Raw genomic sequence first — 24,493 nt, forward strand, 5'->3', positions numbered from 1 at the left:
GTGGGGGTACTTTGGACACGTGAGGACGAGTTATGGGAGCTTGGACCCTGCTTTGTCGCGCTAACAAGCACGCGAATTGCGTCCCTCGGGCTCGCCTTGAGTACCACCAAATCCACCAACCGCAATCCGGACTCTCTCCTCACATTCCAACGGCCACGCTTTCTGGGGGGGAGTGGAAGGTGTCCGCAGAGCCAAGATGCTGCTTCACGAGAAGGACCAGGACGTATTCAAGCGCTGGATACTGCCCAAACTCGAGACAATGTACGCTACAAAGGCCCCGAAGCTACAGCGTCACACCCGTCGCACTTTTTCCTATACTAACTAGCGTAGCTCTGACGCAGATGCCGAGGTGCTTGCCGACTATGTCATCGCCCTCGTAGTCGTGAACGACTCGGAGGCGAACATCAAGCGCAACTGTCTCGAATCGCTCTCGGACTTTCTTCAAGACTGTGCGTAACTAACTGACATCTGTAGCATGTCTGTTCGCTAATATCCCTAGACACCGAGCCATTCGTAAACGACCTTCTCAAGGCACTCAAAGACAAGAGCTATGTGCGCGCGCCGGCGACAGTGCCAGCGACAGTGACCCCGCAGACAGCACCCATACCCTCCATCGTGGGCACATCGAACTCTGAATACGAACCCCATCCATCGGTCACGACGAATTCGCCGCTGTCCAGAGCACTGAAAGGACCCAATGCGCAACATCGTCTGCCCGACCGACCCACCGGCCCTTCACCTTCACGAGATGTGCAGCAGGATGGAGGATGGCAGTCAAGGAAGCGCAAGCTGGCTGAACACGAGACCAGCCAGCCGCGCGAAGGGCACGACCCACACTACAGCCGTGCGGGTGGTAGTAGACCGCTGAAGCAGCCTGCGCGCAGAGGCGGTAGAAACGCTCACGGTGGAGGTCTTGAACCGCAGTTCGCCTTTCCTGGGTTCCCAGCAATGCCCGATCTATCAAGCCTGCCCCCGCATTTCCCTCCACCTCCACCAGGTGCTCCTCCGTTCGATCCCGCCAACCCCATGGCATTCTTTGCTATGATGGCAGCTATGGGGTCGGGTCTACCAGGGATGCCTCCGTTGCCTTTCCCTAATCCGCAAGGAATTGGATTGGATCAGCATAAGCGTAAAGAGCGATGTGTGGACCTTCAGAGGAAGGGTGTTTGTTCTTTGGGCGGCATTTGTCCTTACGAACATGGAGATGCTATTGCCGTTCCTGCCGACGCTGTGCCCGAGTACGATCCAGAACACTCGTTTCTCGCCGTGCAACCTCATCGAGGGGTCAAGGAGCAAGGCACACATCGTGGCCAAACTCGTGGGCACACTCGAGGCAGTAAAGGTGGACGCACACGTGCACCTTTCTCTCTACCTGGACCGTCGTACGATCGCTCCAATACCACGCTAGTCGTCGAACAAATACCGGAAGACGACTTCAACGAAGATCATGTGCGAGATTTCTTCCTGCAGTTCGGAACCATCGTTGAGATACAGATGCACGGCTACAAGCGCCTGGCTATCGTCAAGTTTGAAGATCGCGATGCTGCGGACCGAGCCTATCATAACCCCAAGGCTGTCTTCGATAACAGATTCGTCAAAGTATATTGGCACAAGTCGAACTCTGTATCAGTGCCACCTGATGGTACATTTGGTGACATTGACATGGGCGGACCCGATGCCGAGCAGGAAGGAAGGCTAGATCCAGAGGAGATTGCGAAGCGACAAGCTGAAGCACAGAAAGCCTTTGAAGAGAGGCGGGAAAAAGAAGAAGAGGCAGCCGCTAGAGCGGAAGAGATTGAGAAGCAGCTGAAAGAGAAGAACGAAGAGATGAAGACTATCAAGCAGCAACTTGCAGCTTTATCGGGTGATCAGTTGGGCAATCTTAACGGGGACCCCTCTCAAACTCTTGCTACCCTGCAAGTCGAAGCCGAAAATCTCTTTGCGCTGCACGATGGGACAGGGGCACCCAGAGGCCGTGGTCGCGGTGCAGTTCGTGGAGGTTATCGCGGCCGCGGATATGCTCCTTTCCCACCTCGTGGACGCAGCTACCCCCCTTTCAGAGGCGGGTACCGTGGTCGTGGCTTCCCTGCTACTCCTTTCCACGCCGGAAGGAGCAGCGTGAAGCGACTAGACAACCGTCCACGACGTCTTGCTGTTGCAGCGATCGAGGCCGACTCTCCGAGGGACGAGGCACTTAGGCAGTATCTAATCGTCAGTCAAACATTGTTGTACTAGGTTTAGTAGGCTAACTGTATTGCAGAATGTTCCTGGTTGCACGAGCATCGAGCGACATCCCGAACAGACGGATACGCTCATCATTACGTTCAAGGAGCGGTATCAAGCTGAGATGGTAACCAATCGACCTCTCCCTTTCTCTACAAAAGCTAATACTCCAACAGTTCCTCGACGATTCTCGCAAAATACCCGACGTGGGCATCCTTGACCTCTCGTGGATCCCTAACAACGCATTCGGTGGCTCCCAATCTACTGCCGCTACCGTGAGCATCGACAACGATGAAGCCAGCGACGATGACTCATCCGCTACCATTGGAGAGCAGAACAACAAGGCTAGTGGTGCTGAGACTGAGCAGCAGCCTGGGCATGCGGATGCGGACATGGATGTTGCGGATGACGTGGATCAATGGCTGTAAGTTTGACCCCCAGTACATATCCATAGTTTCGCATGTCGCTGCCACGGCCTCTGTGTTCTATTCCCCTTTGATTCTGCCTAAAGCGTGGCGTTTCTTATGACGAAGCGCTGGGTTCTGCATGGTAAGGGCAATATTGCATTTGTGGGTTTCAGATGAGGTCACGACCTGATGAGATGGTCATCGGAGAAGGATGGCAATTGTCTACTACATTTTGAGTAGGAGTTGGATGAAGCGAATGCATGGGAGAAGCAGTGTACATTAACGACCTGATGATATGTTCATCAACGAAAGATGGTAATGGTCCCTACTTATGAGTAGGAGGTTGGAGAAGCGATGTACAATACCCCACACGAGAGGGATACACGTCTGGGACATCATGGACGCTTCAAAGCGACGTCGGAAACGACTGAATAATTGCTCGGCTACCTACGACGCCTTAAATGCAATACACCACAATCAACACATCATACTTAGTAACCTGGCTTCCTTCCACCTCGTGATGCCTGAGCCTAGATCCTAGCTCGTTTTGCTCGTGTCTCGGACAGGAGGCATCGCCTCAAACCTCTCAATCCCCTCTGCGGTAACATCAGACAGCCAACTCGCCCTATCCTTGACAAAATGCTCCTGCCTGGGCCTCAACTTCGTTTCCACGAGATTGAAATCATCGACCGTGCCCAGTCGCAAGATAGAGGCACCAGGGAATTGCGTGCCGACGCGGTACACTGCCGGGAAGTCAGTATGAAGCTGATGGGTGAGTGTATCTTGGATGACTTACTCAGCGTTCCGCACGTCTGGCAGAAGTAATTCGTCATTTTATGCCCGCTGGCAACTGTCGTGTCTTGGCTGAATTGCTTCAGGTTTGACTGGCCTCGAATGTGCGTGAGATATCTAACAACTAACCGTCAGCAAAATTTGACAGGTTTGAATGACGACATGGCAAATATACGTACTTGTCCTGCACAGTGAAGTTGGAGGCGAACATGGATGCGGTGATCTTGCGGCAGTCGGTGCAGTTGCATATGAAGGAGTTGAGGAGGCCGGGTTCTTCGGTCGGCTGGTGATAAGTTAGTAGGCTATATAAAGAGAGGAAGAGGGAGAGGGAGAGGGAGGGGGGAACGTACGAAAGCAAGTTGGACTGCGCCGCAGAAGCAGGTTGCTGTAGCTTCATGCTCCTTTGAGTATCCGTCGTTGGCTAGACCAGCGAGCGGGAAGTAGGACTCTGATTTGTTACTGTCGCGAACAGATGGAGACATGGTGATTGTTTTTGTAGTAGTAGTACTAGAGTTGTTGAGAAACTGTGCGGAGATGGGAGTGAGGGTAGTTGGTGTGTTGTTGGAGTCGCTAGGCGATGTTCGCTTTGTAGAGAATGGGACTAATCTGATCTGTTTGAGTTGATGATGGGATTCCATGTGCTGTTGCTATGGGCTTATATATTCAACAGCAGCACACCTTTTCTCTCGTCGTTCGTTGTGTAATACTTCAGATTGGGACTGTCAATCAGTTTAGTAATCCGTTACATACAGTACATCTCTTCACTCCGCTTCCGCTAGAGATCTTCTCTTTCTACTGTATTCTTTTGTGAACGGGATGATTGCTCGCCCATCGATAACAGGCCGTCACAACATATCGGAGTTGCCTCGGATGCAGGCTAAGGAGGGGCACTGTATTACCTGCTATTCTTGATCATGTTCGCTTACATCATAGGTCCGGGTTTTGCGGATTTTGGCAGGGATGGATGCTTTTTGTGATTACTGATGGAGGCGGAGTGGTTTTGGAGATACGCAAAGTGTGTGTATCTCTTGGAAAACGAGGCGAATACGTACAAAGCTGCATCAGCTCTATCCCATGATCCGAAACAAAGCCGGAGAGACCTCTGACGTAGCACAAATTATATTCTTACATCTACAGCTTACTAGTTTTCCCCTCTCCTAGCGTAACAACCAGCTTGCCGAATTGGCTTGCATTCTTCATGTCATCGAATAGTGTATCGATCTTCTCCACATCCAGCCCGTGTACGCTGCGACTAACGACAGGCTTCAACTTCTTCTCCCGTACAAACTGTACCATATCGGCGAATTCTTTGCGTGAGCCCATTGTCGAGCCGCGCACTTCGATATTGCGCAGCACAGCACCCATTAGGAAATCCATCTTCGGTGAGACGGTCATGCCGTAGATGGAGATTATGCCGCCGGCCTAAGTAGGTAAATGTTAGTTTTGCGGGCGTAGTGGAGGCAGGATGAGATTGGAAGGTACAACGTACTTTGAGTAGTCGAGAGCCCTTGTTAACAATATCGCCACCCGCTCCATCCACGATCGCATCGAGATATTGCCTATCGCTAGGAAGTAAGCTTTGCAGCTTCTTGTCCCACCCCTGTTCTTTGTAAATCACGCCGCCCTTCGCACCAAGCTTAACTGCCTTGTCGATCTTCTCCTGGTTGCCACTCGTAACGTACACATTACAGCCCTGCGCGACGCCGAATAAGAGCACCATGAGCGCTACTCCGCCTCCAATGCCCGTGACCAGGATGTTTCTCCCCTTGACCGCATTCCCGCTCTTCACCCAGAAAGCCCGCCAGGCAGTTAGTCCCGTCAACGGCAGCGCAGCAGCTTCTTCATCGCTCAGATGCTCCGGACACGCTTCCAACTCGCCCGCCTCCAGCGTAACGATGTCCGCCAGTGTGCCTGCGGGATTGGACTTTGTCCCGCCCATTATAGCGTACCCCTTTGGGTGCTCGGGTCCTTCGAGGTTGTCTTTCCATCCTGTGCCTGGGTTCAACAAGACGCGCTTATTGAGCCATGACTTTGCTGCAGAGGAACTGCCGGTTGATGTGACGACGCCGACGCCGTCAGCGAGGAGAGGGACGCCGAAGGTGGTTCCGGGGTAGAGGTGCTGGCGGATGAAGAGGTCGCGGTGGTTTAGGGCGGCTGCGGTAAGTGTAATGACGGTCTAGTGCGTAGATGGTTAGATGTAGTGAGTGGTGACAAGGATGGGATGCATGCCTCATTGTCCTTTGGCTTCGCCTCGGGGATGGTGATTTTCTCGAGGGGATAGTAGACTTTTCCTGGCGTCCCTTCCACTTTCTTGATGGCAATCGCTGCAGGCATTGTTGTTGCGGGTATTGGCGCTCAGTTGGAGGTTAGCTTGCCAATGTGCTTCGCCTGTGGAGTGCAATGACGTGATTATACAATATTGCTGTGCGGGACTCAAGGGGGTTTGTTGATTAAATCTTGCGAGAAAAGACTGCCTTTACCGAGACAGCTGTAAGTATCTGAATCATTCATGGCGTTCGCTTGGATGGATGACAACAGACCGAATGAGCCGAGGTCGGGAGTTTCGAATGAGGCGGGGCACGTAAGCTATCTATCACGGACGCTAGTTGCTAGGAGCATTTCATGAATCCTGTTCGAGTGCCTAACAGCTACATATGCTAACTATATACAGTCCAGACAACTACATGTTGAACAGCATGATCTCACAGTTTGCCAAAACTCAGATGTGATCCGTCCCGATGAAAGATCATATCCCACTCTCAAGGCCTCCATCGGAAAGACGGATGTCGCCAGTCCAGATCCTCAATTTCTCCCACTGATTTGCCCGCCAGCTCCTGGTCCACATTAACACTCTCCCGTTTCTTGTTACTCCTCTTCATCCAAAGCAGCAACAAGGTACTAGAGATCAGGATCATACTGCTGGTCGCCAGATTCAATCCGTTACCAATACGGTAATTGGGCGCATCAAATGGCAAGAAGCTCCAGGTGGAGATCAGACCACCAATATTGCCAAACATGACGACTGTACCGATAGCAGACGCTCGTGCTGTGTCAGACACAACATTGTTGGAGGCATGCGCGGTGCAGAGAGCGCCAAATGAGAAGGCTCCTGAGGCGATGAGGAAGGTTGCTCCATAGCGGACCTGCGGGCTGTGGCATGCCAAAAACATGATGTAGCCTAGCATGATCAAGGGTGCTCCGCATATAAAAAACACCACTCGTCTATCGAGGCGCCAGGATAGGAACGGAAGGAGTACTGTGAAGAACGCTCCAACGACATAGGGTGGCACAGTGTGGAGCTGCTGGGCAACAACAGTGCTTTTGGGATAAATTGTGCGCACTATTGTCGGCGCGAAGAAAGCCAGTCCCTGGACGGTGATGTTGTTCAGAAGAAAAATAACCGAGGTGGTGAGCACGACTGGGTTGAAGATGCCGCGAAGCGTCTTCTTGCGATCCAGCTTGTCAAGAACTTCGTTCTGCCCAACACGCTCTGACTTGACACGAGCAATAGCCAGGTCCTTCTCCGCCTGTGTAAGCCATCGCGCGGTTTCCGGGCGGTCCGTTAGCGTGAAGAATGATATGATCGCCAGGCAACACGTGATAATGCCTTCAATCGCAAATATCATTCTCCAGCGCGTCAGCGAGCCGAAAGAGTCGAGCTTTAGGATTGCCGAAGCGAGCAGACCGCCTGAGGCTCCTGCAAGGGGTGCCATAACTATGTAGAGAGAGAGGCGAAAGGCGAGTTCAGAACGTCTGTACCAGCGAGACATGTAGTACGCGATACCTGGGAGCATGCCGGCCTCGAAGATACCGAGAAGGAAGCGGACGCCAGAGACGGCGTGAATATTGTGGACGAAGGCGGTGCCGATGGATGCAATGCCGAAGCAAAGGGATATGATTGGAATAAACCACCCTGGGCCGATCCATTTGCAGCAAATGTTGGATGGAATCTCGAAGATTATGTAGCTGATATAGAAGACAGAGAGGACTGAGTTGTAGTCATAACCAGTGAGCTTGAGATCCTTCTCGAACCCGGCCAGTCGTGCTGAAGGTCGAGGTACGCAGTCAGTATATGTTTCCATGGTTCGTAGATGAACGTAACTTACCGTTCCCGATGTTCGCTCGATCGATGAAGCAGAAGAGATACAAGAGTGCCACGGTTGGAACAATGTACAAATCGATCTTCAATCTCAGCCGAGACTCGGCTTTTGGATCGAATTGCATCAGGGCATGTCCGTAGCTGTGGAAGGTGGGTAAGAATGGAAGACGTTGAGTTTGTGGTAGACGTACATGTCAGTGGCAGCATGGCCGCGCTCTGCAATTTGATGCGCGTCATCGCCCTTGAGATCTTCGTGATGGGTAGGTGCGAACTTCTCAGCCGAGTACTCAGCCTGAAATTGAGCCATGCTGCAAACACAGCTTGGTTCAAGGAGGACAAGAGAGGAATAGCAATCAAAGACACGGGCAACCGTGACGCTGTGTCTTTCCTCTTATACCTTATCCACCTAGACCCAACTTGGCCCATGGTTCCAGCCCGCACCTACGTTTGACGCACACATGTGCAATGGCACTACACCACTAGGCTGTCCAAGGGCAGGCGCCAGCAGATGATAGCTCTGCACGGACGAATCTAGATGCACTCCTCAGTGTGGAGGCGGGCCGCCCCCAGGATCAGCCAGGCTCCGCGCCTCGTCAGTCTGGGGGCACCTTGGAAGCTAACACCGGTATCTACATTCGGGTCCGTTGTTGTGCTGTTCCATGCCTTGTTGTGGATGAAGATTAATCCGCCCACGTCTACCCCGCGACGCCACGAGTTTTGGAGGCTTTTGACGGGTCGACAGTTTAAATGCCGGGTGCTTTGATAGGCTGTTGAGCTTGAATCTGGAACAGCGAAGTAAACCATAGTCACAGTGTATTATGCCTGAGCGGTAGGTCGTATCGTGAGTGTTCTCCCGTCAAAAGTAGAATGAGCAAACTGCGTTCGGACGAATTACTCTTAAGAAGCCTCTGACAACCTTGGTAACTCGACCAAGCTATCGTATCATCGAGCGCGCACAGCTCAATATATAGATACTGCTGTCGGATATGGGCAAGCCAGCCAAGGCCATCCCTCAATCTCGGCCGCTATGCCGTTTGCAAAGTTGCCATCTTCTCCACCCCGTTTCCGACATTTCCGATATTCAAGGGACATTGGCATTCAGCTTTCGCTATGACCATCGCTGGTACACTTGTTAGCCTAGGCTATCGCCTAGACACATCTGTTATACGTTGTTATACCTCGGTTCAAGCGAGCACTACAACGTTGTAACTTCCAGCCCAAAATGTTTTCATGTCGCAGGTTTATTCCAAGATAGGTACTTTGCAACATGCCAAAATATCGGTAACCAATAACGACCATCATGTGGAACTGGAACACGCCCAGATTGCATTGTCCCTCTTCCTTCGATAAACTGAGAAATCACCCCGCTGTGGTAGCAACTTCCTCCGCCCCCTACCCAACTTTCACCGCCTCCTCCTTCTCCTTCATTAGTCCCTTAAAGGCACCCATCTCGAGGAAATCCCCATCCTGCTCCACATTCAACATCTTCAGAGTCAATGCATGGTACCCATTTTCTCCATTCTCCAAATCTGTGTACTTGCCCTTGTCACTATAGATCATCTCTCCATGACGCTGCGGGTCAGCCATCAAAACTGTGACGGAGCGGCCAACCACATCGGCCGACTGGTAGTTGCCTTCGCCTAGTTGAGCGAGGAAATCGCGCGGGACGATGCCCGTGTCGGTCCACGATGGCGCAATGGCATTGATCCGAATGGGGAGTTTGGGGTACAAGCGACCGTAGAGGGCGCGTACGAGGCCAAGAACGCCGTGTTTCGCGGCCGCTGCGAGCATATTAGCATAGAACGTGTCAGCGGACAGGGCATGGTTTACTATAGTCTGTTGCTGGCAAACGACTGAAGCTCGATGCCGAGGCTGTCACAACGATGCTGCCACCCTTGGGATTCTTCTTCAAGTAGAAGATGCCTAGCTTGACCGTGTATATACACCCAGTTAGATTGACGTTGAGCGTGTCGAGTTTCGGTGGTAGAAGATCGCCGTTTTCATCCACGTCCTCTTCCATCAGTGAGGTCACTGGTTGGATTCCCGCGTTGGCGAATACATGGTCGATCGTGCCAAACTCTTTCTCAGCAGCTTTGAACAGCTCAACTTGATCTTTCCATGACGTGACATTGGCCTTCCTGAACGGCACTGAAGAAGCCTCTGGCTCTGGGAGTGGATTCAAGTCGCTGGCGAAGACCTTGCCACCATGTTTGATGATCCTTCGAAGTGTTGCGAGGCCAATACCAGATGACGCACCTCAATCGAGTCAGTAGGCAAACAACAAAACATAGACTTTGTTGAGTTGGTGTTTTACCAGTAATGATAACGACTTGACCTTTGATGTGGTCAAGTTCGCGGTCTGAAATAATGAAGCTCGTCATCTTTGCGCGTCTACGTGAGTCTTTGGTCTTGAGAGTCCTTAATGCCTATGGATACAAGATTATAGGGAGGTTGTAGAGAAGGGGAGGAACTAATTCCCAAAAGAGTAATCAAAGGGGAGAGTGCAGCTATGACGGGGTAAAAGGAATTGGAATAGAAGAGAGCAAAAAAAATGGAAGACCTAACGAAGTCGAATAGGTCTTATAAGGTAACAAGTACAAGGAGAGTCGTGCTTTCGAGTAAACATCAACCGGGAGCCCGCGGGTAACTCTTGTACCAAGCAAGGTATCATTTCCCCCGCATTAGCGTGTAACCCCAACTGATAGACATAAAGGAGTATGTAAGAGGCTAGGGCGTAAGAAAATTGTTCGTCCAAGACACCTATACAGCAAATAGTAAGGTGTGTTGTCGCACTATTAGGTTATGTTTCTTGTGCTGAATTTATTACTCGCGTCAGCCTAGTTCGTCTCTGGCATGCCAATGCTAAAATGACAAACCCTAATTACCCGTGCATGATATCAGAGTGGAAATTCAGTCCTCCGTAAGCCGATAGGCCTTCTGACTGCAACTAGCTGGTGACCAGGGTAAAATATATACGACCACCAGTATCATTCGCGGAGATGCAGCATTGGTTGATGCTGTCTCAGGTAAATGGTAATAGCGCTCGCATAGAACACTTCTAGGCTGCCTGCGCAGGGAACGTTGTGCATCGTGTGCAAGATTTCATGCGACTGCGTGCGATATCATCCTTCAAGCTCCCCCACCGCCTCCTCTTCCGCGCCCTCGTCCACGCCCCCGCGTGCCTCGGCCTCCACGGTCGCCCCGGTGCTCTCCTCGCTGGTGCATGTTGCCTCGCCCACCTCGGCTTGCTTGGTCCTTGACCTGCTGTTCCTTTACGACCTCGACGATCTCGTCTGGTACTCGAAGGTACTTTATCTGCCAGTGGATCAGTCTCCAAACTGTGTGTAGGATCCGGTGAACTCACTGTGCTTCCGCGCACATATATTTCTGGTAACCTCATAAACTTGTCACCATCTGCGCTTGTCTGCACCACCTCTCTCAGAGTGAGATTCATCCATGTATCGCAATTGACCAAGAGTCCGTTCAGTGTTTCGCCGCTCTTCAGTTCGACCAACATAGGGTGGCCGGTCGCAGCCGTCAGAAGTCCCAATGGAAGCTACAACAAGGTCAGTAGATGTTCAGGAAACCATTGCGCCAAAATAAATCACAGGTGGCCTACCATGATGTCGTTTGTGTCGATGTTTCACTAGTCCAGCGGACGGTTTGTAGAAATGGAAGGCACAGGTAATGTCGCAGCTTCGACAGAGAAGCGCAAAGGCTCGGTACAGTCGGAGTAGAATGTGTCGCGTCGTTGGGTGGACGACGTGAATTGGTGGTTTGATTCTCTCGCATCGCTGCCAGAAGCTCGGGCCACAAGCTTGGTCTTGGCGACGGCAGCCCTATATACCACATCCCAGATGATCGTCATGGTGCAGATGGCAACGCAGGTCATTAGGGACATGTATCTATCGATGCTGTTGCCTGCTTCGAAGTCTCTGTAGGTATTCAAATGCATCTAACATGACGTTATCGAGGGCTCGTGAAAGAAACTGTAACGACTTGGAGGCCACCCTCTTGACAGATGGCCCTACCTAGGTATCCAACAAGCACCAGCAGCTAGGCCGCACAACTATCATGCTGAACCATCCTCTATCAATTCCTCGTCCCTCTTCTCGTATTCAGCGTTTCATCACACTGCATTCATACACGGAGCCGAATCGTGACCTGCGATCTAAGCCACGCTGACAGTAGCCACGCGGCCCATAGCGCGCAGCAGCAGGCGCCCTTATTATACTCGCCCTCGACTGGTGCCTGATCCTGCAAGATTTGGGAACGACAGCTGTCCCATATCCCATCGAACGGCGCCGTGCTCGCCGTCTTTTCGTTTCTATTTGCTCTCTTGCCAGCTGTGTCGTTCTTTTCCATTTATTCATCTGTGCGTCTTTCAGCTCAGCATGCGGTCCTTCAAGTCGAAGGTATTGTCAGCCTGTGCGTGGGTGGCACCCGTATTCGCCGCTGTTCTCCCAAGTCACCAACGTGAGGTAGCTCGCCCAGATGGCGGGCTTTTGCAGCTAGGTATGGACCGCACCTTATAGTAATTCGCGTTCGCCATCTCCAGGCACCTGCTGAACGTCTTTAGACCTTCAACAAAACTACGCGCAAGCTACCTTTAGCGTCCCCTGCCATGGCTGTCTTGGCCACGATCACACGGACCAGAATGACGAGTCCCTGGTAAGGCCCACTTCAGGCACCTAAAAGCATGTCGTCTTGTGCTCACCCATTGTAGACCTTGAGCTTCACAAGTCACTCTCAAGACCAACCCTGTGGCTCCTCTAACATCACCCTGAATGGAGTATACCTTCCTCAAGAGTGGAACGGTGACTTCGCTTCCGGATCTGGTTCCTACTCCGGCGTCACAGACCTCCAACAGAATGAATGGTTTCTTCAGCGCGACTTGGATCTCGAGTGGAAGTCAGCCTGTCTGCACGGCCACGGGGAGACGGACGAGGCTGCCCAGGTCTTGACAGTCAACATCAAGGCCATTGACGGTCGGCCTCTCGTCACGCCCTCTGGTTTTACAATCTCGTTCAAGCAGCAAACCTCCCCGCCCTCATTGCTCAGACTTGAACGAGTCCCAAACCCATCCGCAAGTAACAAGGGAGTCGCCGATTCCTGGCGGGAGCCTCCTCAGACTCTTCGCCTTGCTCTCTCAAATAGTACTGTAGAAGCTGAGACCACTGAACCTACTAGCCACTCACTGGAGGACCATATCCGTGAGCTTGAGGCTCTTCACGCCAAGGTCCAGGAACTTCAGCAGGCTATTTCTCAAAAGAAGAAATACATCCATAAACAGCTCCGGAAACAGGCCAAGAACTTTACGGAAGAGCTGAACCAGTGCGACAGTATTAGTTGCATTGTCAAGACCGTTGCTCACAAGGCCCATGGTGCATGGAGGATTGTATACATTCACTTCCAACCCCGTCAGAGTTCCCAAGATATGGGTCGTCCTGAGGAAGTGTTTGCTCAGGCGCATGGTCATGCATCTCAGATATCTGGAGGCCACCTCAAAGCGGCGTCCTCATCTGTTCTTCCCCTTGAGGCACCCACTGTAAGTCAGCCAGCTTCGACGACGTACTGCAATAAGTCTTGGGCTAATACCGGTCAGAATGAGCTACCACCACGGCCACCAAAGCCATCACCGTACATAGTCGCTCTCGAGATCACACTAGGCATTCTTTGCTGCGGCTGTCTCGTCGCCGTTATTCGCCACAAGTGCAGCAGCCTTCGATCCCGCACCGAACGTGCCGCCGCCCGTGAAGAGCGTCTCAACGTTCGAGCCTACCGCCAAGCAGCCCGTAGACATGCATGGCGAAACTGGTGGCGCGGCAACTGGGCACGTCGAGACCACGAGCGCATCGTAGACTACGAAGAAAAGCGAGCGCTCATACTGGACCAAGAGAGCGTTCTCGAGGACGCCATGCAAGAGGAGATTAGGCAATTGAGGGCAGCACACGACGTCGTCAATGATTTGGTCCGCGACGCCGAGGAAGGCAGGGCAATCAACCATGCCCCTTGCAACTGCCAACGTCAACAGCCGCGTGCCCCCTACTCGCCTTTGTCAACTGCATCCACCTACCCACCCACTTCCCTACCTGAGATCCCCTCACGGCCACTATCACGAACTGATAGCTTACCAAGCTACCATTCCGACTCGCCTACGGAGCCGCCAAACTACGAGTCAGACGTCGACATGTCTGAGATTGTCGCTAATGGGTTCCGGCAGTACACCTCTTCGACCTCGTCGGGGGTGAGCTCGCACTGGACGCCCGACAGTAGTGTTGTTGATGTGAGCCCAAGGCCGAGCGCAGAGACGCTGCGATATCCGCAAAGCATACTCACTTATGATGAGGAAGAGTCGGATGGTGACTGAAGCTTGGGTATTTGTGCTCTAGGAGCACCTCTGAACACGTCTTTCGCCTTCACACACGGTTATCACGACTCGAGATGAAGCTTCCGCGCTACATCTCGTACTGGATCCACGAACTCTGTACGGATATGCCGCGTATTGAATATGCGCTGCCTTTGAGCAGCGACAACATTTCTTATATTACCACTTTGAAGGCCAGAAGCTTCGATGCAATTAGACTATTTGAGTTGAGAGTCTATCTTTGGGGCAATTTACACAGCACTGTAGTGTTGACGGTCCCGGCGTTCGGCAGGCCTGGCGTTGGATCGGCCGCGACTTTGACGACATTTCGTCACAACGCCCATTCACATGTATAGCGTTCTCTGTTTTCTCCAGAGTCATGGCACACATACACAAACACAAAGCATATGCATTTGCGTTTGCGTTTGCGTTGCCATCGGGCAGGTAGAGGAAACTGCCCAACTAATATCTCACTTCCTCCTGTATAGTAGTAGTCAATATCTCATGGGCCCTGACAAGGGGATTTTGGTTTTATTACTTCATTGCAATTTCGGAGTAGCACGTACCTACGAAAGACTTGTTATCAGCAAGATCTATAATATCAATCAATCAATCAAAGAATGCAACAAACACCAACCTATGCTTGTAGGCCTATCCACTTGGCTGTAACAATATGGTACAATGCAAGCTTCTCTAAACGACTTGACTACGTATACTGTACATTGAATTCGGCATCTTCCGCCGCCTACCCATCTACCGATTCCTAAGATACCAGTTGAAAGCCAGCTGCCCGGTCTCAATATGGAAAGGAGTTGGTACTTCGGCCAGGCCCGGCCTTGCCACCGGGTGTCTGAGGTATACTGCTGCGCAAACGTTTTGGTTCACCTCCAGATATCTCGGTATAAAAGCAAACGCGCTCATATAGTCCCTCGGCCGCCAGGGCGTGGCATACGGCGCCGCAGCATTCCGTGAGTTCCATGCAGACGTGTGTTCAGTCTCCAGCCGTAGCTTCTCAAAGGCAGAGCGAAGGCGTGCTTGGTCTTCCTCTGATATAAGCGGTTCGGGCACGGTCGTGTCCTTGGACGAGGGGGTCGAGGCAGCGGATCGTTCGGCGATTTGCGTCTTGAGGAAATCGAATTGCGTGTCTAATGTTGAGATGGTTTCGGGATTTGCCGACCGCCAAAGTGAGATGGCCTTCCTCACACTCTGCCTGAATGCGCGGAACTTCTGCTTGTCCTTTGCTTTGACATCTTCGACCAAGACTTGATCGACCTGCTCCATCAACTCTTGTAGGTGTTTCTTCAGCTCGGTTGGTGTGGGCGCTTCGCGGGTTGATTGGGCAAGAGCGACGTCTGCCTGTGGCTGTCTAGGGGTCTGACCACCAGCCTGTTCGCGGGCCTCTGCGCGGGCGGCACCCTTCTCTTTGGCGACACGGCGAGCGGTTGCAGAGCGAGATTTCTGGGCACCGGTTGCAAACATGACGGACGAGGGCTCGACTTGGAACATGTCGCCTGGGTTGAGCATATAACCGGGATAGGGCATCTATGACCATGTCAGCACGGCAAGGTCTGAAGTAGAGCGAGCCAGAACGCACCTTCTTGCCATTGACCTTGACTAGGCCATGGACAACAAACTGCCTCGCCTGCCTCACACTGCTCGCGAACAGGGCCCTGAAGATGGCCGTGTCCAGTCGCCGCTCGAGCGGGTAGTAGGCCATCTGCATGTAGGGTGTCATGGGCGGCGTCCTCTCCTTGTCCTGGGTATCTGCGCCTGCTCCACGTCCAGCAGCCTGCTCGGATCCATCGTGTCGCGCCAGATACTTGTGATCCATACCAACGACAGCGGGTAAGTTCCTACTGAATTGGCGCTTCCACTTCTTCTCCCGCAGCTGCTCGCCGTGATAGGCTCGCGTGGATGCCTTGGCGGTCCATTTCTGCTGGAAGTAGGTTCGGGAGACGACGTTTGGGGCTTTAAGCTGCGAGAGGCTGTAGAGTGACCAGCGAGACCAGTCCTGGCGCACGTTCTGCGGGTTGCGTGTCAGTGGGCCGAGTAACTCATCAGTATTGACACAATGGGAGGCGACATACCAGCTTCTTCAGCGAATGGAACCTTGGCTTCTTCCTCGGCATGGTGAAGGGCGGACAATGGTGAAGATAATAAGCAGGCCGTCGGTCCCTGTGGACAATAGCACCTTGAACAATTGTCAGCGCACGGACCAGGCTGGCTGCAGCGCGGAAAATCCTCCCCACTAAGCTCACGGCGAGCTACAAGAATCTCTCGCCCTCACCTTTTCTCCCCAACACCGCTCTACATCCCCTTTGCACCTTTCACTACAATTTCAGCAGCTGCAGAATCACTTTGCGACCCGAGTTGTGTTCATCATTAACATGGCAGACACAGAGAACGCTGCCCAGGCGGCTCCCAACCCCACCGAGGCGCCCAAGACAGAGAGCTCGGTTGACGTCAAGGCGGATTCGACAGGGCCCAAGACCGACGACGCTGGCGAGCAGACCTGGGAGCTCAATGGCAAGTCCGAGGATAAGCAGGGCCGCCGCAACGACCGCGAAGACCGCAATGGCAGATTCGGTCGCAACAACGACCGCCGCGACAACCGCGGAGGACGAGGCCGTGGCCGAGGCGGCTTCCAGCACAACAATAACAACAAGAGGTGCGCTCATGAACACCAGTCTTTACTTACTCAAAGCTGACTGCTTGGAACAGGCGCAACACCGAGTTCGAGAACCTCCCCGAGTCGGACGATCCAGTTGAGATTCGCGGCCAAGTATGACTCCCGCCTCCTCAACCTCTTCTCAGGCTAACCACCACAAGGTCGAGTTCTACTTTTCTTCGCAGAACCTCGCTACCGATGAGCATTTGTTCAAAGAGCTCGACGGCCCCAAGAATCGCCCGGTCTCGATCAAGCATGTGTGCGACTTCAAGCGCATGCGCCGCTTCCAACCCTACTCGGCCGTCGTGAACGCCCTACGTGAGAGCAAGGACCTCGTCGTTGTCGACGACGCCGAGTTCAGTCAGCCCGGAAACGAGGCTATCAAGCGCAAGGAGCCCCTCGTCGTCGAAGCCAAAGAGAGTGATGCCGAGAAGCCGCCCACGACCTCAGACCTCTTTTACCGACTAAAGAACGCTTCGTCCAACAGCCTCGAGACCAGCGCCTATGTCAAGGGCTTTGGCAACGAAGAGGATGCCGGCCAGATTGCGCTAGAGCAGTACTTCCGCCCCTATGGCGCTGTCATGGTCCGCAAGCGCCGCGAAGCCGACAACACCTGGAAGGGCAGCGTCTTTGTCGAGTTCGACACCGAAGAGTCGCAGAAGCAGTTCCTCGCCCTTGACCCCAAACCCAAGTTCAACGACAACGAGCTGACCACTATGGGCAAGAAGGAATACGTCGAGATGAAGTGCAAAGAGAAGGACATTAAGCCTGATTGGGAGCTCACGGAACAAGAGAAGTTCGAACAGCGCCAGAAACGCCGCGAAGAGAACGGCGGCGGCCGTGGCAGGGGCGGCGACCGCGGTCGCGCTGGGGGCCGTGGACGTGGGCGCGGAGGACGTGGTGGTCGTGGAGGCAACGATCGTCGCGACCGCAACCGCTCCCGCTCTCCCCGTAGGCGCCGCGACCGTAGCGGTTCCGTCGACAGCCGCGACTGGAATACCCGCCGTGACCGATACCAGAATGGCAAGGACGACCGCAGCCGCAATGACGACAAGAAGGAGCCCAAGGAGATTGAGCGCGATGCCTATGGCGTGCCTGTCGTCAAGGATTCTCGCACCGACGCTGAGATCGCTGCGTCCAACAAGCGCAAGGCTGGCGATGACGACCGCGCAGAGGAGCCCAAGAAGAGCAAGGTTGAGATCAAGCAGGACGAGTAGACCCACGGGACTCTACATCTCCAATCATCTCTGTGGCTTAAGATTACTCCCTTTTTGGCGGAGCTCTTCACTACTATCTATCTATGTGTTAGATCTCATTGCATGGGTGGCGTTACTACTCTTTATCTCTATGGTGGTCCCTAAGATACCATTTTGCCTGGCCGGATGGGAGTTCTCTGGAAAAGTTTATGGATAACATTTGTTCATGTATCTAACATCGTCGCTAGTCTTTGTATGACAGCTCAGTGGCGGTGAATAGAATCAAGGCTTTACAAAAATCCGTCGTTTCTATCCTTGCTTTGCTGAACTAAACAAACGTGTACTTATTGATTGATTCGCAGAGCGTGTATTGCGATTGGATAAGGGGACATCTTTGGCCTACTAGCATCATTTGACGTCGAAGTCCATACTAGCACGTCACCCGCATTAGCCTCAAATAGCTGCTCGGATTCTCTGCTTTCTGATTTGCTAATTCGTAAGTCTTTCGCTGTGAGACACCTGACTTCTAGTGGCCTTATAAGGGCGTCACAACCCCGTTACTCTGGAGTGCACTCACATCCATTATGAAATTTTCTAGAGTCACTCGGTCGGACAAAAGTGTGTGTAGTATATCCAACTATGCCGCTCTAACGATGTATAAAAGCCAGTCAGGATCTTCCTTTTAATATTCTTCATTCATTTCTTATCAAAGCACTCAGTCTTCAAACTTTACTGCAAAATCACCCTCTACTCACCAAGTATGACTACCCCGCCTTCATCTATCGCAAGCGATATACCGCCTACCCTCAATCTCAAAGGACCCTACGCCTTCAACCCCGCGACAGACATCCCGTCTCTCACTGGTAAAGTAATTCTCATCACCGGTGCGAACACAGGTATCGGGAAGCAAACCGCCCTCGAGCTAGCTAGGCATAGTCCAGCCCAGATATGGGTTGCAGCCCGCAACGCCCACTCTGGGGAGGATGCTGTAGTTGAGATAAACGCGGTGGAACCGGACGTGGATGTGCGGTGCGTTGAATTGGACTTGGCGAGCTTCGAGTCCGTGAAGCAGGCGGCCGGGAAGGTGGTGAAGGGCAGTAGTAGTGCTGGGAGGTTGGACGTGTTGATGTTGAGCGCTGGGATGGTAAGTTCGATGGGCAGTCGCCTAAACTATTTCGTGGTGATAGATCGATCGAGTTGACTGACTGACTGCACGGTAGATGGGCGGACACCCAGGCGTCACGCAGGAAGGCTACGAGAAGCAGTTTGGCACGAATCACATCGGCCATGCGCTTCTGCTTAAGCTCCTTACACCTCTCCTCTTGCACACGGCCGAGATAACGGGCTCACCGCCGCGTGTCATCTCCCTCAGCTCGGCCGGGCACCGCAATGCCCTACCAGAAGGTGGTATTTCCTTCGAGACTTTAAAGTCGTCTCAGCTTGACATCTCCGGCGTATCAAAGTACACGCAGTCCAAGCTCGCAAACGTGGTATACGCCCGCCAATTCGCAAAGCACTTTCCCCAGCTCATCACTATCGCCATACACCCAGGCGAGGTTGCGACTCAGCTCTTTAACAAGGGCGCCGAGGGCGGGGGACCGGAGATCGAATACCTAGCCAGGGAGATCGCACCCAAGGTCTGTGTTCCGGTTGAGGAAGGGGTGAAAAATGGGCTGTGGGCTGCTACCGCGCTGGACGTGCAGAGTGGGAGATACTATGAGCCTGTGGGTGTCTTGGGTCGAGGTAGCGATTTGTCGAGGGACGAGGCGTTTGAGACGAAGCTTTGGGAGTGGACGCAAAGAGAACTCGGGGGCCATGAGATTTGAGATTGTCTGGCCGGGTTGGTCGGAGTTGAGGACCGCTGCAGGTATTCAGACCTTCCAGGTGTCCCTATTACGGTGCAGAGTTCGTTCACTACACCCTGAGTCTCCAATACACACTGGTTTCGAGTAAGTTTCAGGTTACCTCCCATCGCGCGCTCATTTTCATGTAGACTTCCGTTTTTCCCCGATACAATCACCTGATATCGCTCCAGCGCGTACCGTCGAAGTGACACCGCACAACATCCAGACTCCCATCGGCGCGCCATCGTTTGCCAGTGAGCACGGCGCTGTTCGGATTCTCATCCTGCACATCGACTTGCACATCATGAAAGAGGCTTGACTCTGACAACTTGGGGGATGTAAGACTATCTATGTTCGGAACCTGTAGGATGCTGAACTCATCATCATCGACGTTCACCTTGGGGTTCATGCCTGCCTCTTCCAGCCTCATGACCTTTCTTGCGACGTGCACGGTAATGACCGAGTCCCAAACACCTTCTTTATGTGGTATCTGCATCAGCAATCTGATTGCGTGCAGTCGGATGCGGTGATTGCGGCATTTGATGGCAGTGTAGTAGAGTGGTGGTATAAAGCCAAATTCGTTAACGGAGCCGGTCAATAAAACGTTGTTGGGTATCGATCTGGCTAGCAAATAGCCCCTGAACATCTCTACGGACCCCTCGAGGATCGATATGAAGTCGGAAGTGTGAGCCTCGTATCTTGTTTCAGATTCTGGCTGTAGACTTTTGCACATGATCGTTGCCATGGCGTGGTAGTTGAGAAGTAGCCTGTAGGCCAGAGGCTCCCGAGTCAGTGGCCGATGTGATGGCAACGTCTGACCTCCAAAGGCCAACGAGTCATGTATTAGTTTTCCGTTTAGAGGTTTTCGACGCTCAATGTCGGGAGTAGTCTGGTGGTATGTCTTGAGCCAGGTTGTGAGAAGAAGCATTGCTTTTTCCTGAGCAAAGATCAACCCCGACCAGTCACCTTCGTTTCCATCTCGAGCTTCTTGGAACCGCCGTGAGACGAGCAATATGCCGTGGAGCAGCTTGTCTAAGCAGTCTTTTGCTTCTTCAACATCGAAAAACGTGGGATACGGCATTTCGGCTTCCAACGGTTGCAGTAATAAATTGGTCTCTTCCAAGTGGTTTCCACCAAACAGATTTGCCTGTACGTGCACATTGGCAAAGCTCCGTATAATGTCTCTGTCAATGACCTTGGCCTGCGACGAAGGTCTGAGCACGAGCACTCTCTGATGTATGCTGCTTTCGTCTCCTGAATGTAAATCTTTCAGCAACCGCAGTCCGTTTTGCAGATGTGTCACAGCCATGTTAGGCTTTCCTCTGAGGAAATCCAAGAACGTGAAGATTTGGCAAACGATAAGCACAACCGTGAGAGATGCCTTGTCATAGCGAAGAAGGACCGACTGTAGTAGATGGATGGCCTTGCTATATTGTTGCAGCACGAATCGTTCCCGCATATTAGGTGCTTTCCCGTGACGAAATTCGCACAGGTGTGCAGCGCTTAAGGCAATAACGGCATGAAGTATGGCAGGCTCCGTCGAAGTCGCGGGTAATACGATCTTAGCCCAGAATGGATTTCCAAACCAGCCAGATACCGTGTGTCTAGCCTTCATACAATACCATTGTAAGTACCTTAGCTCCTCAATACCAATGGGTCGAGTAAGGCCTCTGTCGATGATGATGGCTGGCGAGGGTGACTTTGTCGAACCATATCGTTCAGCGTAGCTGTTTCCGCCGCCACCCCAGATACCGTAACCATCACATACCCTGCCAGTCTTTTGACATCGAGAGCAAGCGGGTCTGCCTTCATCGCATTTTACTCGGCGAATTCTGCATGTAGTAAGTATGCGTGAATGCCTTCAGTAGGTGTAAAGGTAACCCACTTGCAAGTCTTACACCCGGTCTTCACCTTTCGCGTAGTTACAGCTCTTTCCCGGTGTTTCTTCAGTTGGAGAGAGGCGTCTATTATGATGCTAGGCATGGTTGAATACGCGGTGACCCGGACCCAGCCCTATTTACTTCAATGTTCGTTGAGCTTGACGTTTTGCTACAATGTGCACTATTAAGAGAAAGAATTGTTGTACCAGTTGATGGTACCGATGTTGGCGTTCGCGAAAACATGTTCAAACGAAACAGGGACGGTCCATGCATGGCATGCACTCGCTTACTTGAGTGGGGATGTTCCTTCCCTTCCTATTCGCCGTGTCGGAAACCCCGATCTTCTATTGGTCAACAAAGTGGGTTGCTCTTTCTCTAAAAAAAAAGGAAAAGTGGGTTGCGCTAGTGGAATGGCTTGCCTCACAGAGCCGCTGTTAAATCTCTCATAATGTTTCATAGAGACAATAGTGAGTTGTTTCTAATGCTAACATTATCAGCTATACTTTCGATCCCTTCCCACCAATTCCCAACATCATCACGCTCCCCCAGCCCTACATAGTTTCCCATCTTGTGTGACTATCCCCTCCCTCCTCTTCCCATCCAAGTCCCTAACCTCCCACTCATCGCTTCCAACAGCCCCCACAGCCCAGAACACACCTTCAGGATCGTACTTCCTCTTAATCTGCGCCAGTTTCGGGTAGTTATTCCCAAAGAACGCCTCCTTCCACGTCCAATCCTGCGCATCCCCTTCGTTGATATAACTGCCTCCTCCCACTGTAGCATCTCTCCAAACCTGCATATACCCCTGCAACCTCTCATGCCTCTCTGTTAGTTCCCTCTTCGTTCGTACGGGGGCTTTGCCGTCCCAGTGCGCACCGTTCTCGTAGCCCTGCGCGTGTAGCACTGTATTACGGAATGCGGGATTCACAGCATTGGAGGGATTGCCTGCGACGGCGAGCGTAGGGGAGTAGCTCATACCGTGGAATGTGAGGTCGCCGTCTTCAACGAGGTGTCTGATTGCGAGGTGTGAGGCGTGGAGGGAGGAATTAGAAGAGAAGGACGAACGGGGGAAGAGGCGGGATGCTATGAGGGTGTGGCCTGTTATGTCGCCGAGTGTGCGTCGGGAAAGAGGGAATGGTGGTTCGTTGTCGAAGGCTGCTACGAAAGACTGTTTCAGTGTGGGAACGGGGAGGGCGATACCGAGCGAGTTCAGCTTCTCCAGTAGTGGACGGACGAAGCTTCGATACTCTGCTAATGTCTTCTTTGGCAGCGATATAGACACAGTAAAGGTAAGCCCTGTGATACTGCTGTTCGGATATATGAAGTTGTATCCCAGGCCGCCAGCATCGCAGATTGCGGTGCCAAACTCCCAATACGCCTTCATACCGGCCCAGAAGGTTTCATGTGAGATGGCGGTGGCATTTGTTCCTCGTGTCGGCGTTGTAGAGAAGCGAATACTTCCAGAGACGAGTGGTGTGTTCGGGAAGGCTTTGACGACGACCGATGTGATGATGCCGAACGTTCCTACGATACCAAGTCATCAAATATGTTCAGGAGGTTGAAGGAAATGTAGGTGCATACCACCACCACCTCCCCTGAACGCCCAGAATAGATCCTCGTTTTGCCCTTCATGTGCCTCTACCACCTTACCATCAGCTGTAACTGCCGTAATCGCTAAAACTTGATCCGCCGCCAACCCATAATAGCTGGTATAGCTACTATGTCCCCCTCCCTGGAGGAAGCCACCCGCAATCCCCACCGTAGTTCCGCCTGCGATGATGAATGTCATATTATTTCTTCTCATCAATGCCGAACCCTCAAACGCTTGCACTCCAGCGGCATACGCGACAGCTCGTCCAGTATAAGACCCAGTAGGCGATGAGTAATTCGCATGGTAAACAAGATCTTTAAGATGATGCGTCCATACACTCAGAGAATGGCCACCGATAGACTTGCCGTTAAAGTCGTGACCTGAATTCTTGATCACAAGGCGAATGTGGTTGTTTCTTGCGAAATCCACAGCGAGCTGGATGTGTCGAATGCTAGTAGCTTTGACTACGTAAACTGGGTAACCCCCTTGTGCGCAAGTAGAGTTTGGATGAGATGTCGGTACGCATGTATTACCAGACGCCCATTGAGACATGACACTTGTTGGGTCGTCGGAACTTTACTGTGTTAGCAAGATACCTTTTCACTGTTTACTTCCAAAAGATACATGTGGCTTCGTGGACTTACTGTAGATTCATACCCGCCCAACTGTCCCTTAGTTGCTCGCACTTCTCTGCATTGTACCCGTCTCCAGCATAACATAAACTAGCCAATGGTTTTGGTTTGAGCAATGCTCCACCCAACGTCTCGTTAAATGATGCCCATTTCTCCTCGCTGGGCCAATTGTCATCACCTGGGGTGATTTTGCATCCTTCGTGGGAGATAGCGTTTGCTATTGCAGAGGCGATGACTTGATCACGCTCCCAGTCAAAATTCAGCGTGACTACTCTAGCAGCAAGGAGCAGCGTTATCAAAGCCTTTGAAAGCATGTTGAAGAGTAAGCATACGTGTAAGATGAAAGGTGGAGCGAGGCAAACGCGGAACTCTCGCAATATCAAAGCCCTTATAGCTGCAAATATAGTAGTAAGCCACCCATATCTGCATCTCGTACACCGTTTCCCCAAATAGCTCATTGTGGGGCATTATCGTGAGCCTGAGTTTGGTTCCCATATACTACCTGCATATACGGCTCGGCTATTGTCCACGGTATCCGAGAGTTAATTTGAAAGCGCATATCTCCTGATGCATATTTGGGGTGCGAGGTTCTCCAGATGTTCACGGTAAGAACTGGGTGTAAACAGTAGAGAAGTCTTTGAAAAAAAGAGGGGAGTAGAGGTACGACGGCCGCAGCACGAAACAAAGAAGGAAAGATATTTTCATACAAGTAGCTACTATGCAGTGAGAACGAACAAGATGATCAAGGGAATAGAAGAAGGGTGCAATTCACTGTACAAGAGATCTTCTCTCCT

General features: G+C 52.2%; 13 protein-coding genes across 13 annotated transcripts; 5 read left to right on the plus strand and 8 right to left on the minus strand.

Moving 5' to 3' along the window:
* Window positions 1-196: 196 nt before the first annotated feature.
* K460DRAFT_372761 (uncharacterized protein) lies at window positions 197-2,651 on the plus strand (the record flags this gene model as incomplete). The annotated part of the gene is made up of 5 exons (XM_040934533.1): window positions 197-261; window positions 331-449; window positions 500-2,211; window positions 2,261-2,350; window positions 2,400-2,651. The coding sequence occupies 5 exons, from the start codon at window positions 197-199 to the stop codon at window positions 2,649-2,651; spliced, it is 2,238 nt and encodes a 745-aa protein (XP_040793096.1).
* A 516-nt stretch (window positions 2,652-3,167) lies between these two features.
* K460DRAFT_271663 (uncharacterized protein) lies at window positions 3,168-3,904 on the minus strand (the record flags this gene model as incomplete). Its single annotated transcript, XM_040927747.1, has 4 exons — window positions 3,168-3,373; window positions 3,427-3,539; window positions 3,602-3,705; window positions 3,773-3,904. 4 exons carry the CDS (start codon window positions 3,902-3,904, stop codon window positions 3,168-3,170), a joined length of 555 nt encoding a protein of 184 aa, XP_040793097.1.
* Window positions 3,905-4,552: 648 nt separating this feature from the next.
* K460DRAFT_361309 (NAD(P)-binding protein) lies at window positions 4,553-5,959 on the minus strand (the record flags this gene model as incomplete). The annotated part of the gene is made up of 3 exons (XM_040932431.1): window positions 5,652-5,959; window positions 4,912-5,598; window positions 4,553-4,844 (listed from the first exon to the last, which is right to left on the minus strand). Exons 1-3 carry the CDS (start codon window positions 5,754-5,756, stop codon window positions 4,554-4,556), a joined length of 1,083 nt encoding a protein of 360 aa, XP_040793098.1. The 5' UTR covers window positions 5,757-5,959.
* Window positions 5,960-6,050: 91 nt separating this feature from the next.
* On the minus strand, window positions 6,051-8,049 carry K460DRAFT_301689 (MFS general substrate transporter). The gene is made up of 3 exons (XM_040929881.1): window positions 7,713-8,049; window positions 7,529-7,662; window positions 6,051-7,467 (listed from the first exon to the last, which is right to left on the minus strand). The coding sequence occupies exons 1-3, from the start codon at window positions 7,826-7,828 to the stop codon at window positions 6,182-6,184; spliced, it is 1,536 nt and encodes a 511-aa protein (XP_040793099.1). The 5' UTR covers window positions 7,829-8,049; the 3' UTR covers window positions 6,051-6,181.
* An 864-nt stretch (window positions 8,050-8,913) lies between these two features.
* K460DRAFT_271834 (NAD(P)-binding protein) lies at window positions 8,914-9,902 on the minus strand (the record flags this gene model as incomplete). The annotated part of the gene is made up of 3 exons (XM_040927760.1): window positions 8,914-9,302; window positions 9,352-9,777; window positions 9,836-9,902. The coding sequence occupies 3 exons, from the start codon at window positions 9,900-9,902 to the stop codon at window positions 8,914-8,916; spliced, it is 882 nt and encodes a 293-aa protein (XP_040793100.1).
* Window positions 9,903-10,276: 374 nt separating this feature from the next.
* On the minus strand, window positions 10,277-11,391 carry K460DRAFT_17433 (Sm-like ribonucleoprotein). Its single transcript, XM_040926992.1, has 3 exons — window positions 11,141-11,391; window positions 10,886-11,077; window positions 10,277-10,836 (listed from the first exon to the last, which is right to left on the minus strand). The coding sequence occupies exons 1-3, from the start codon at window positions 11,141-11,143 to the stop codon at window positions 10,651-10,653; spliced, it is 381 nt and encodes a 126-aa protein (XP_040793101.1). The 5' UTR covers window positions 11,144-11,391; the 3' UTR covers window positions 10,277-10,650.
* A 524-nt stretch (window positions 11,392-11,915) lies between these two features.
* On the plus strand, window positions 11,916-13,891 carry K460DRAFT_271359 (uncharacterized protein; the record flags this gene model as incomplete). Its single annotated transcript, XM_040927718.1, has 4 exons — window positions 11,916-12,036; window positions 12,101-12,192; window positions 12,248-13,069; window positions 13,127-13,891. 4 exons carry the CDS (start codon window positions 11,916-11,918, stop codon window positions 13,889-13,891), a joined length of 1,800 nt encoding a protein of 599 aa, XP_040793102.1.
* A 172-nt stretch (window positions 13,892-14,063) lies between these two features.
* On the plus strand, window positions 14,064-14,599 carry K460DRAFT_17415 (uncharacterized protein). The gene has a single exon (XM_040926989.1). It carries the CDS (start codon window positions 14,237-14,239, stop codon window positions 14,555-14,557), a length of 321 nt encoding a protein of 106 aa, XP_040793103.1. The 5' UTR covers window positions 14,064-14,236; the 3' UTR covers window positions 14,558-14,599.
* Window positions 14,600-14,641: 42 nt separating this feature from the next.
* K460DRAFT_400598 (alpha-L RNA-binding motif-containing protein) lies at window positions 14,642-16,017 on the minus strand (the record flags this gene model as incomplete). The annotated part of the gene is made up of 3 exons (XM_040936338.1): window positions 14,642-15,430; window positions 15,483-15,911; window positions 15,976-16,017. 3 exons carry the CDS (start codon window positions 16,015-16,017, stop codon window positions 14,642-14,644), a joined length of 1,260 nt encoding a protein of 419 aa, XP_040793104.1.
* Window positions 16,018-16,166: 149 nt separating this feature from the next.
* Window positions 16,167-18,198, plus strand: K460DRAFT_327528 (uncharacterized protein). Its single transcript, XM_040930674.1, has 3 exons — window positions 16,167-16,556; window positions 16,610-16,670; window positions 16,718-18,198. The coding sequence occupies exons 1-3, from the start codon at window positions 16,276-16,278 to the stop codon at window positions 17,771-17,773; spliced, it is 1,398 nt and encodes a 465-aa protein (XP_040793105.1). The 5' UTR covers window positions 16,167-16,275; the 3' UTR covers window positions 17,774-18,198.
* Window positions 18,199-18,365: 167 nt separating this feature from the next.
* K460DRAFT_327530 (NAD(P)-binding protein) lies at window positions 18,366-19,578 on the plus strand (the record flags this gene model as incomplete). Its single annotated transcript, XM_040930675.1, has 2 exons — window positions 18,366-18,896; window positions 18,973-19,578. Exons 1-2 carry the CDS (start codon window positions 18,513-18,515, stop codon window positions 19,576-19,578), a joined length of 990 nt encoding a protein of 329 aa, XP_040793106.1. The 5' UTR covers window positions 18,366-18,512.
* A 190-nt stretch (window positions 19,579-19,768) lies between these two features.
* Window positions 19,769-21,579, minus strand: K460DRAFT_400601 (uncharacterized protein; the record flags this gene model as incomplete). Its single annotated transcript, XM_040936339.1, has 2 exons — window positions 19,769-21,428; window positions 21,482-21,579. The coding sequence occupies 2 exons, from the start codon at window positions 21,577-21,579 to the stop codon at window positions 19,769-19,771; spliced, it is 1,758 nt and encodes a 585-aa protein (XP_040793107.1).
* Window positions 21,580-22,011: 432 nt separating this feature from the next.
* On the minus strand, window positions 22,012-24,013 carry K460DRAFT_382222 (FAD-binding domain-containing protein; the record flags this gene model as incomplete). Its single annotated transcript, XM_040935401.1, has 3 exons — window positions 22,012-23,000; window positions 23,058-23,641; window positions 23,712-24,013. 3 exons carry the CDS (start codon window positions 24,011-24,013, stop codon window positions 22,012-22,014), a joined length of 1,875 nt encoding a protein of 624 aa, XP_040793108.1.
* Between the last annotated feature and the right edge of the window lie 480 nt (window positions 24,014-24,493).

This window comes from Cucurbitaria berberidis (genome assembly GCF_010015615.1).
Source record: "Cucurbitaria berberidis CBS 394.84 unplaced genomic scaffold K460scaffold_1, whole genome shotgun sequence".
Classification (NCBI taxonomy): Eukaryota; Fungi; Ascomycota; class Dothideomycetes; order Pleosporales; family Cucurbitariaceae; genus Cucurbitaria; species Cucurbitaria berberidis.

Coding starts and splice junctions, on each gene's coding strand:
- K460DRAFT_17415 (XM_040926989.1), top strand. CDS start 14,237: ATGTATAGCGTTCTCTGTTTTCTCCAGAGTCATGGCACACATACACAA.
- K460DRAFT_17433 (XM_040926992.1), bottom strand. Junction 10,837..10,885: donor TATATGTGCGCGGAAGCACA/GTGAGTTCACCG, acceptor ATCCACTGGCAG/ATAAAGTACCTTCGAGTACC.
- K460DRAFT_301689 (XM_040929881.1), bottom strand. CDS start 7,828: ATGGCTCAATTTCAGGCTGAGTACTCGGCTGAGAAGTTCGCACCTACC. Junction 7,663..7,712: donor GGCCATGCTGCCACTGACAT/GTACGTCTACCA, acceptor CACCTTCCACAG/CTACGGACATGCCCTGATGC. Junction 7,468..7,528: donor TCGAGCGAACATCGGGAACG/GTAAGTTACGTT, acceptor CTCGACCTTCAG/CACGACTGGCCGGGTTCGAG.
- K460DRAFT_327528 (XM_040930674.1), top strand. CDS start 16,276: ATGGCAGACACAGAGAACGCTGCCCAGGCGGCTCCCAACCCCACCGAG. Junction 16,557..16,609: donor CACAACAATAACAACAAGAG/GTGCGCTCATGA, acceptor TGCTTGGAACAG/GCGCAACACCGAGTTCGAGA. Junction 16,671..16,717: donor CAGTTGAGATTCGCGGCCAA/GTATGACTCCCG, acceptor AACCACCACAAG/GTCGAGTTCTACTTTTCTTC.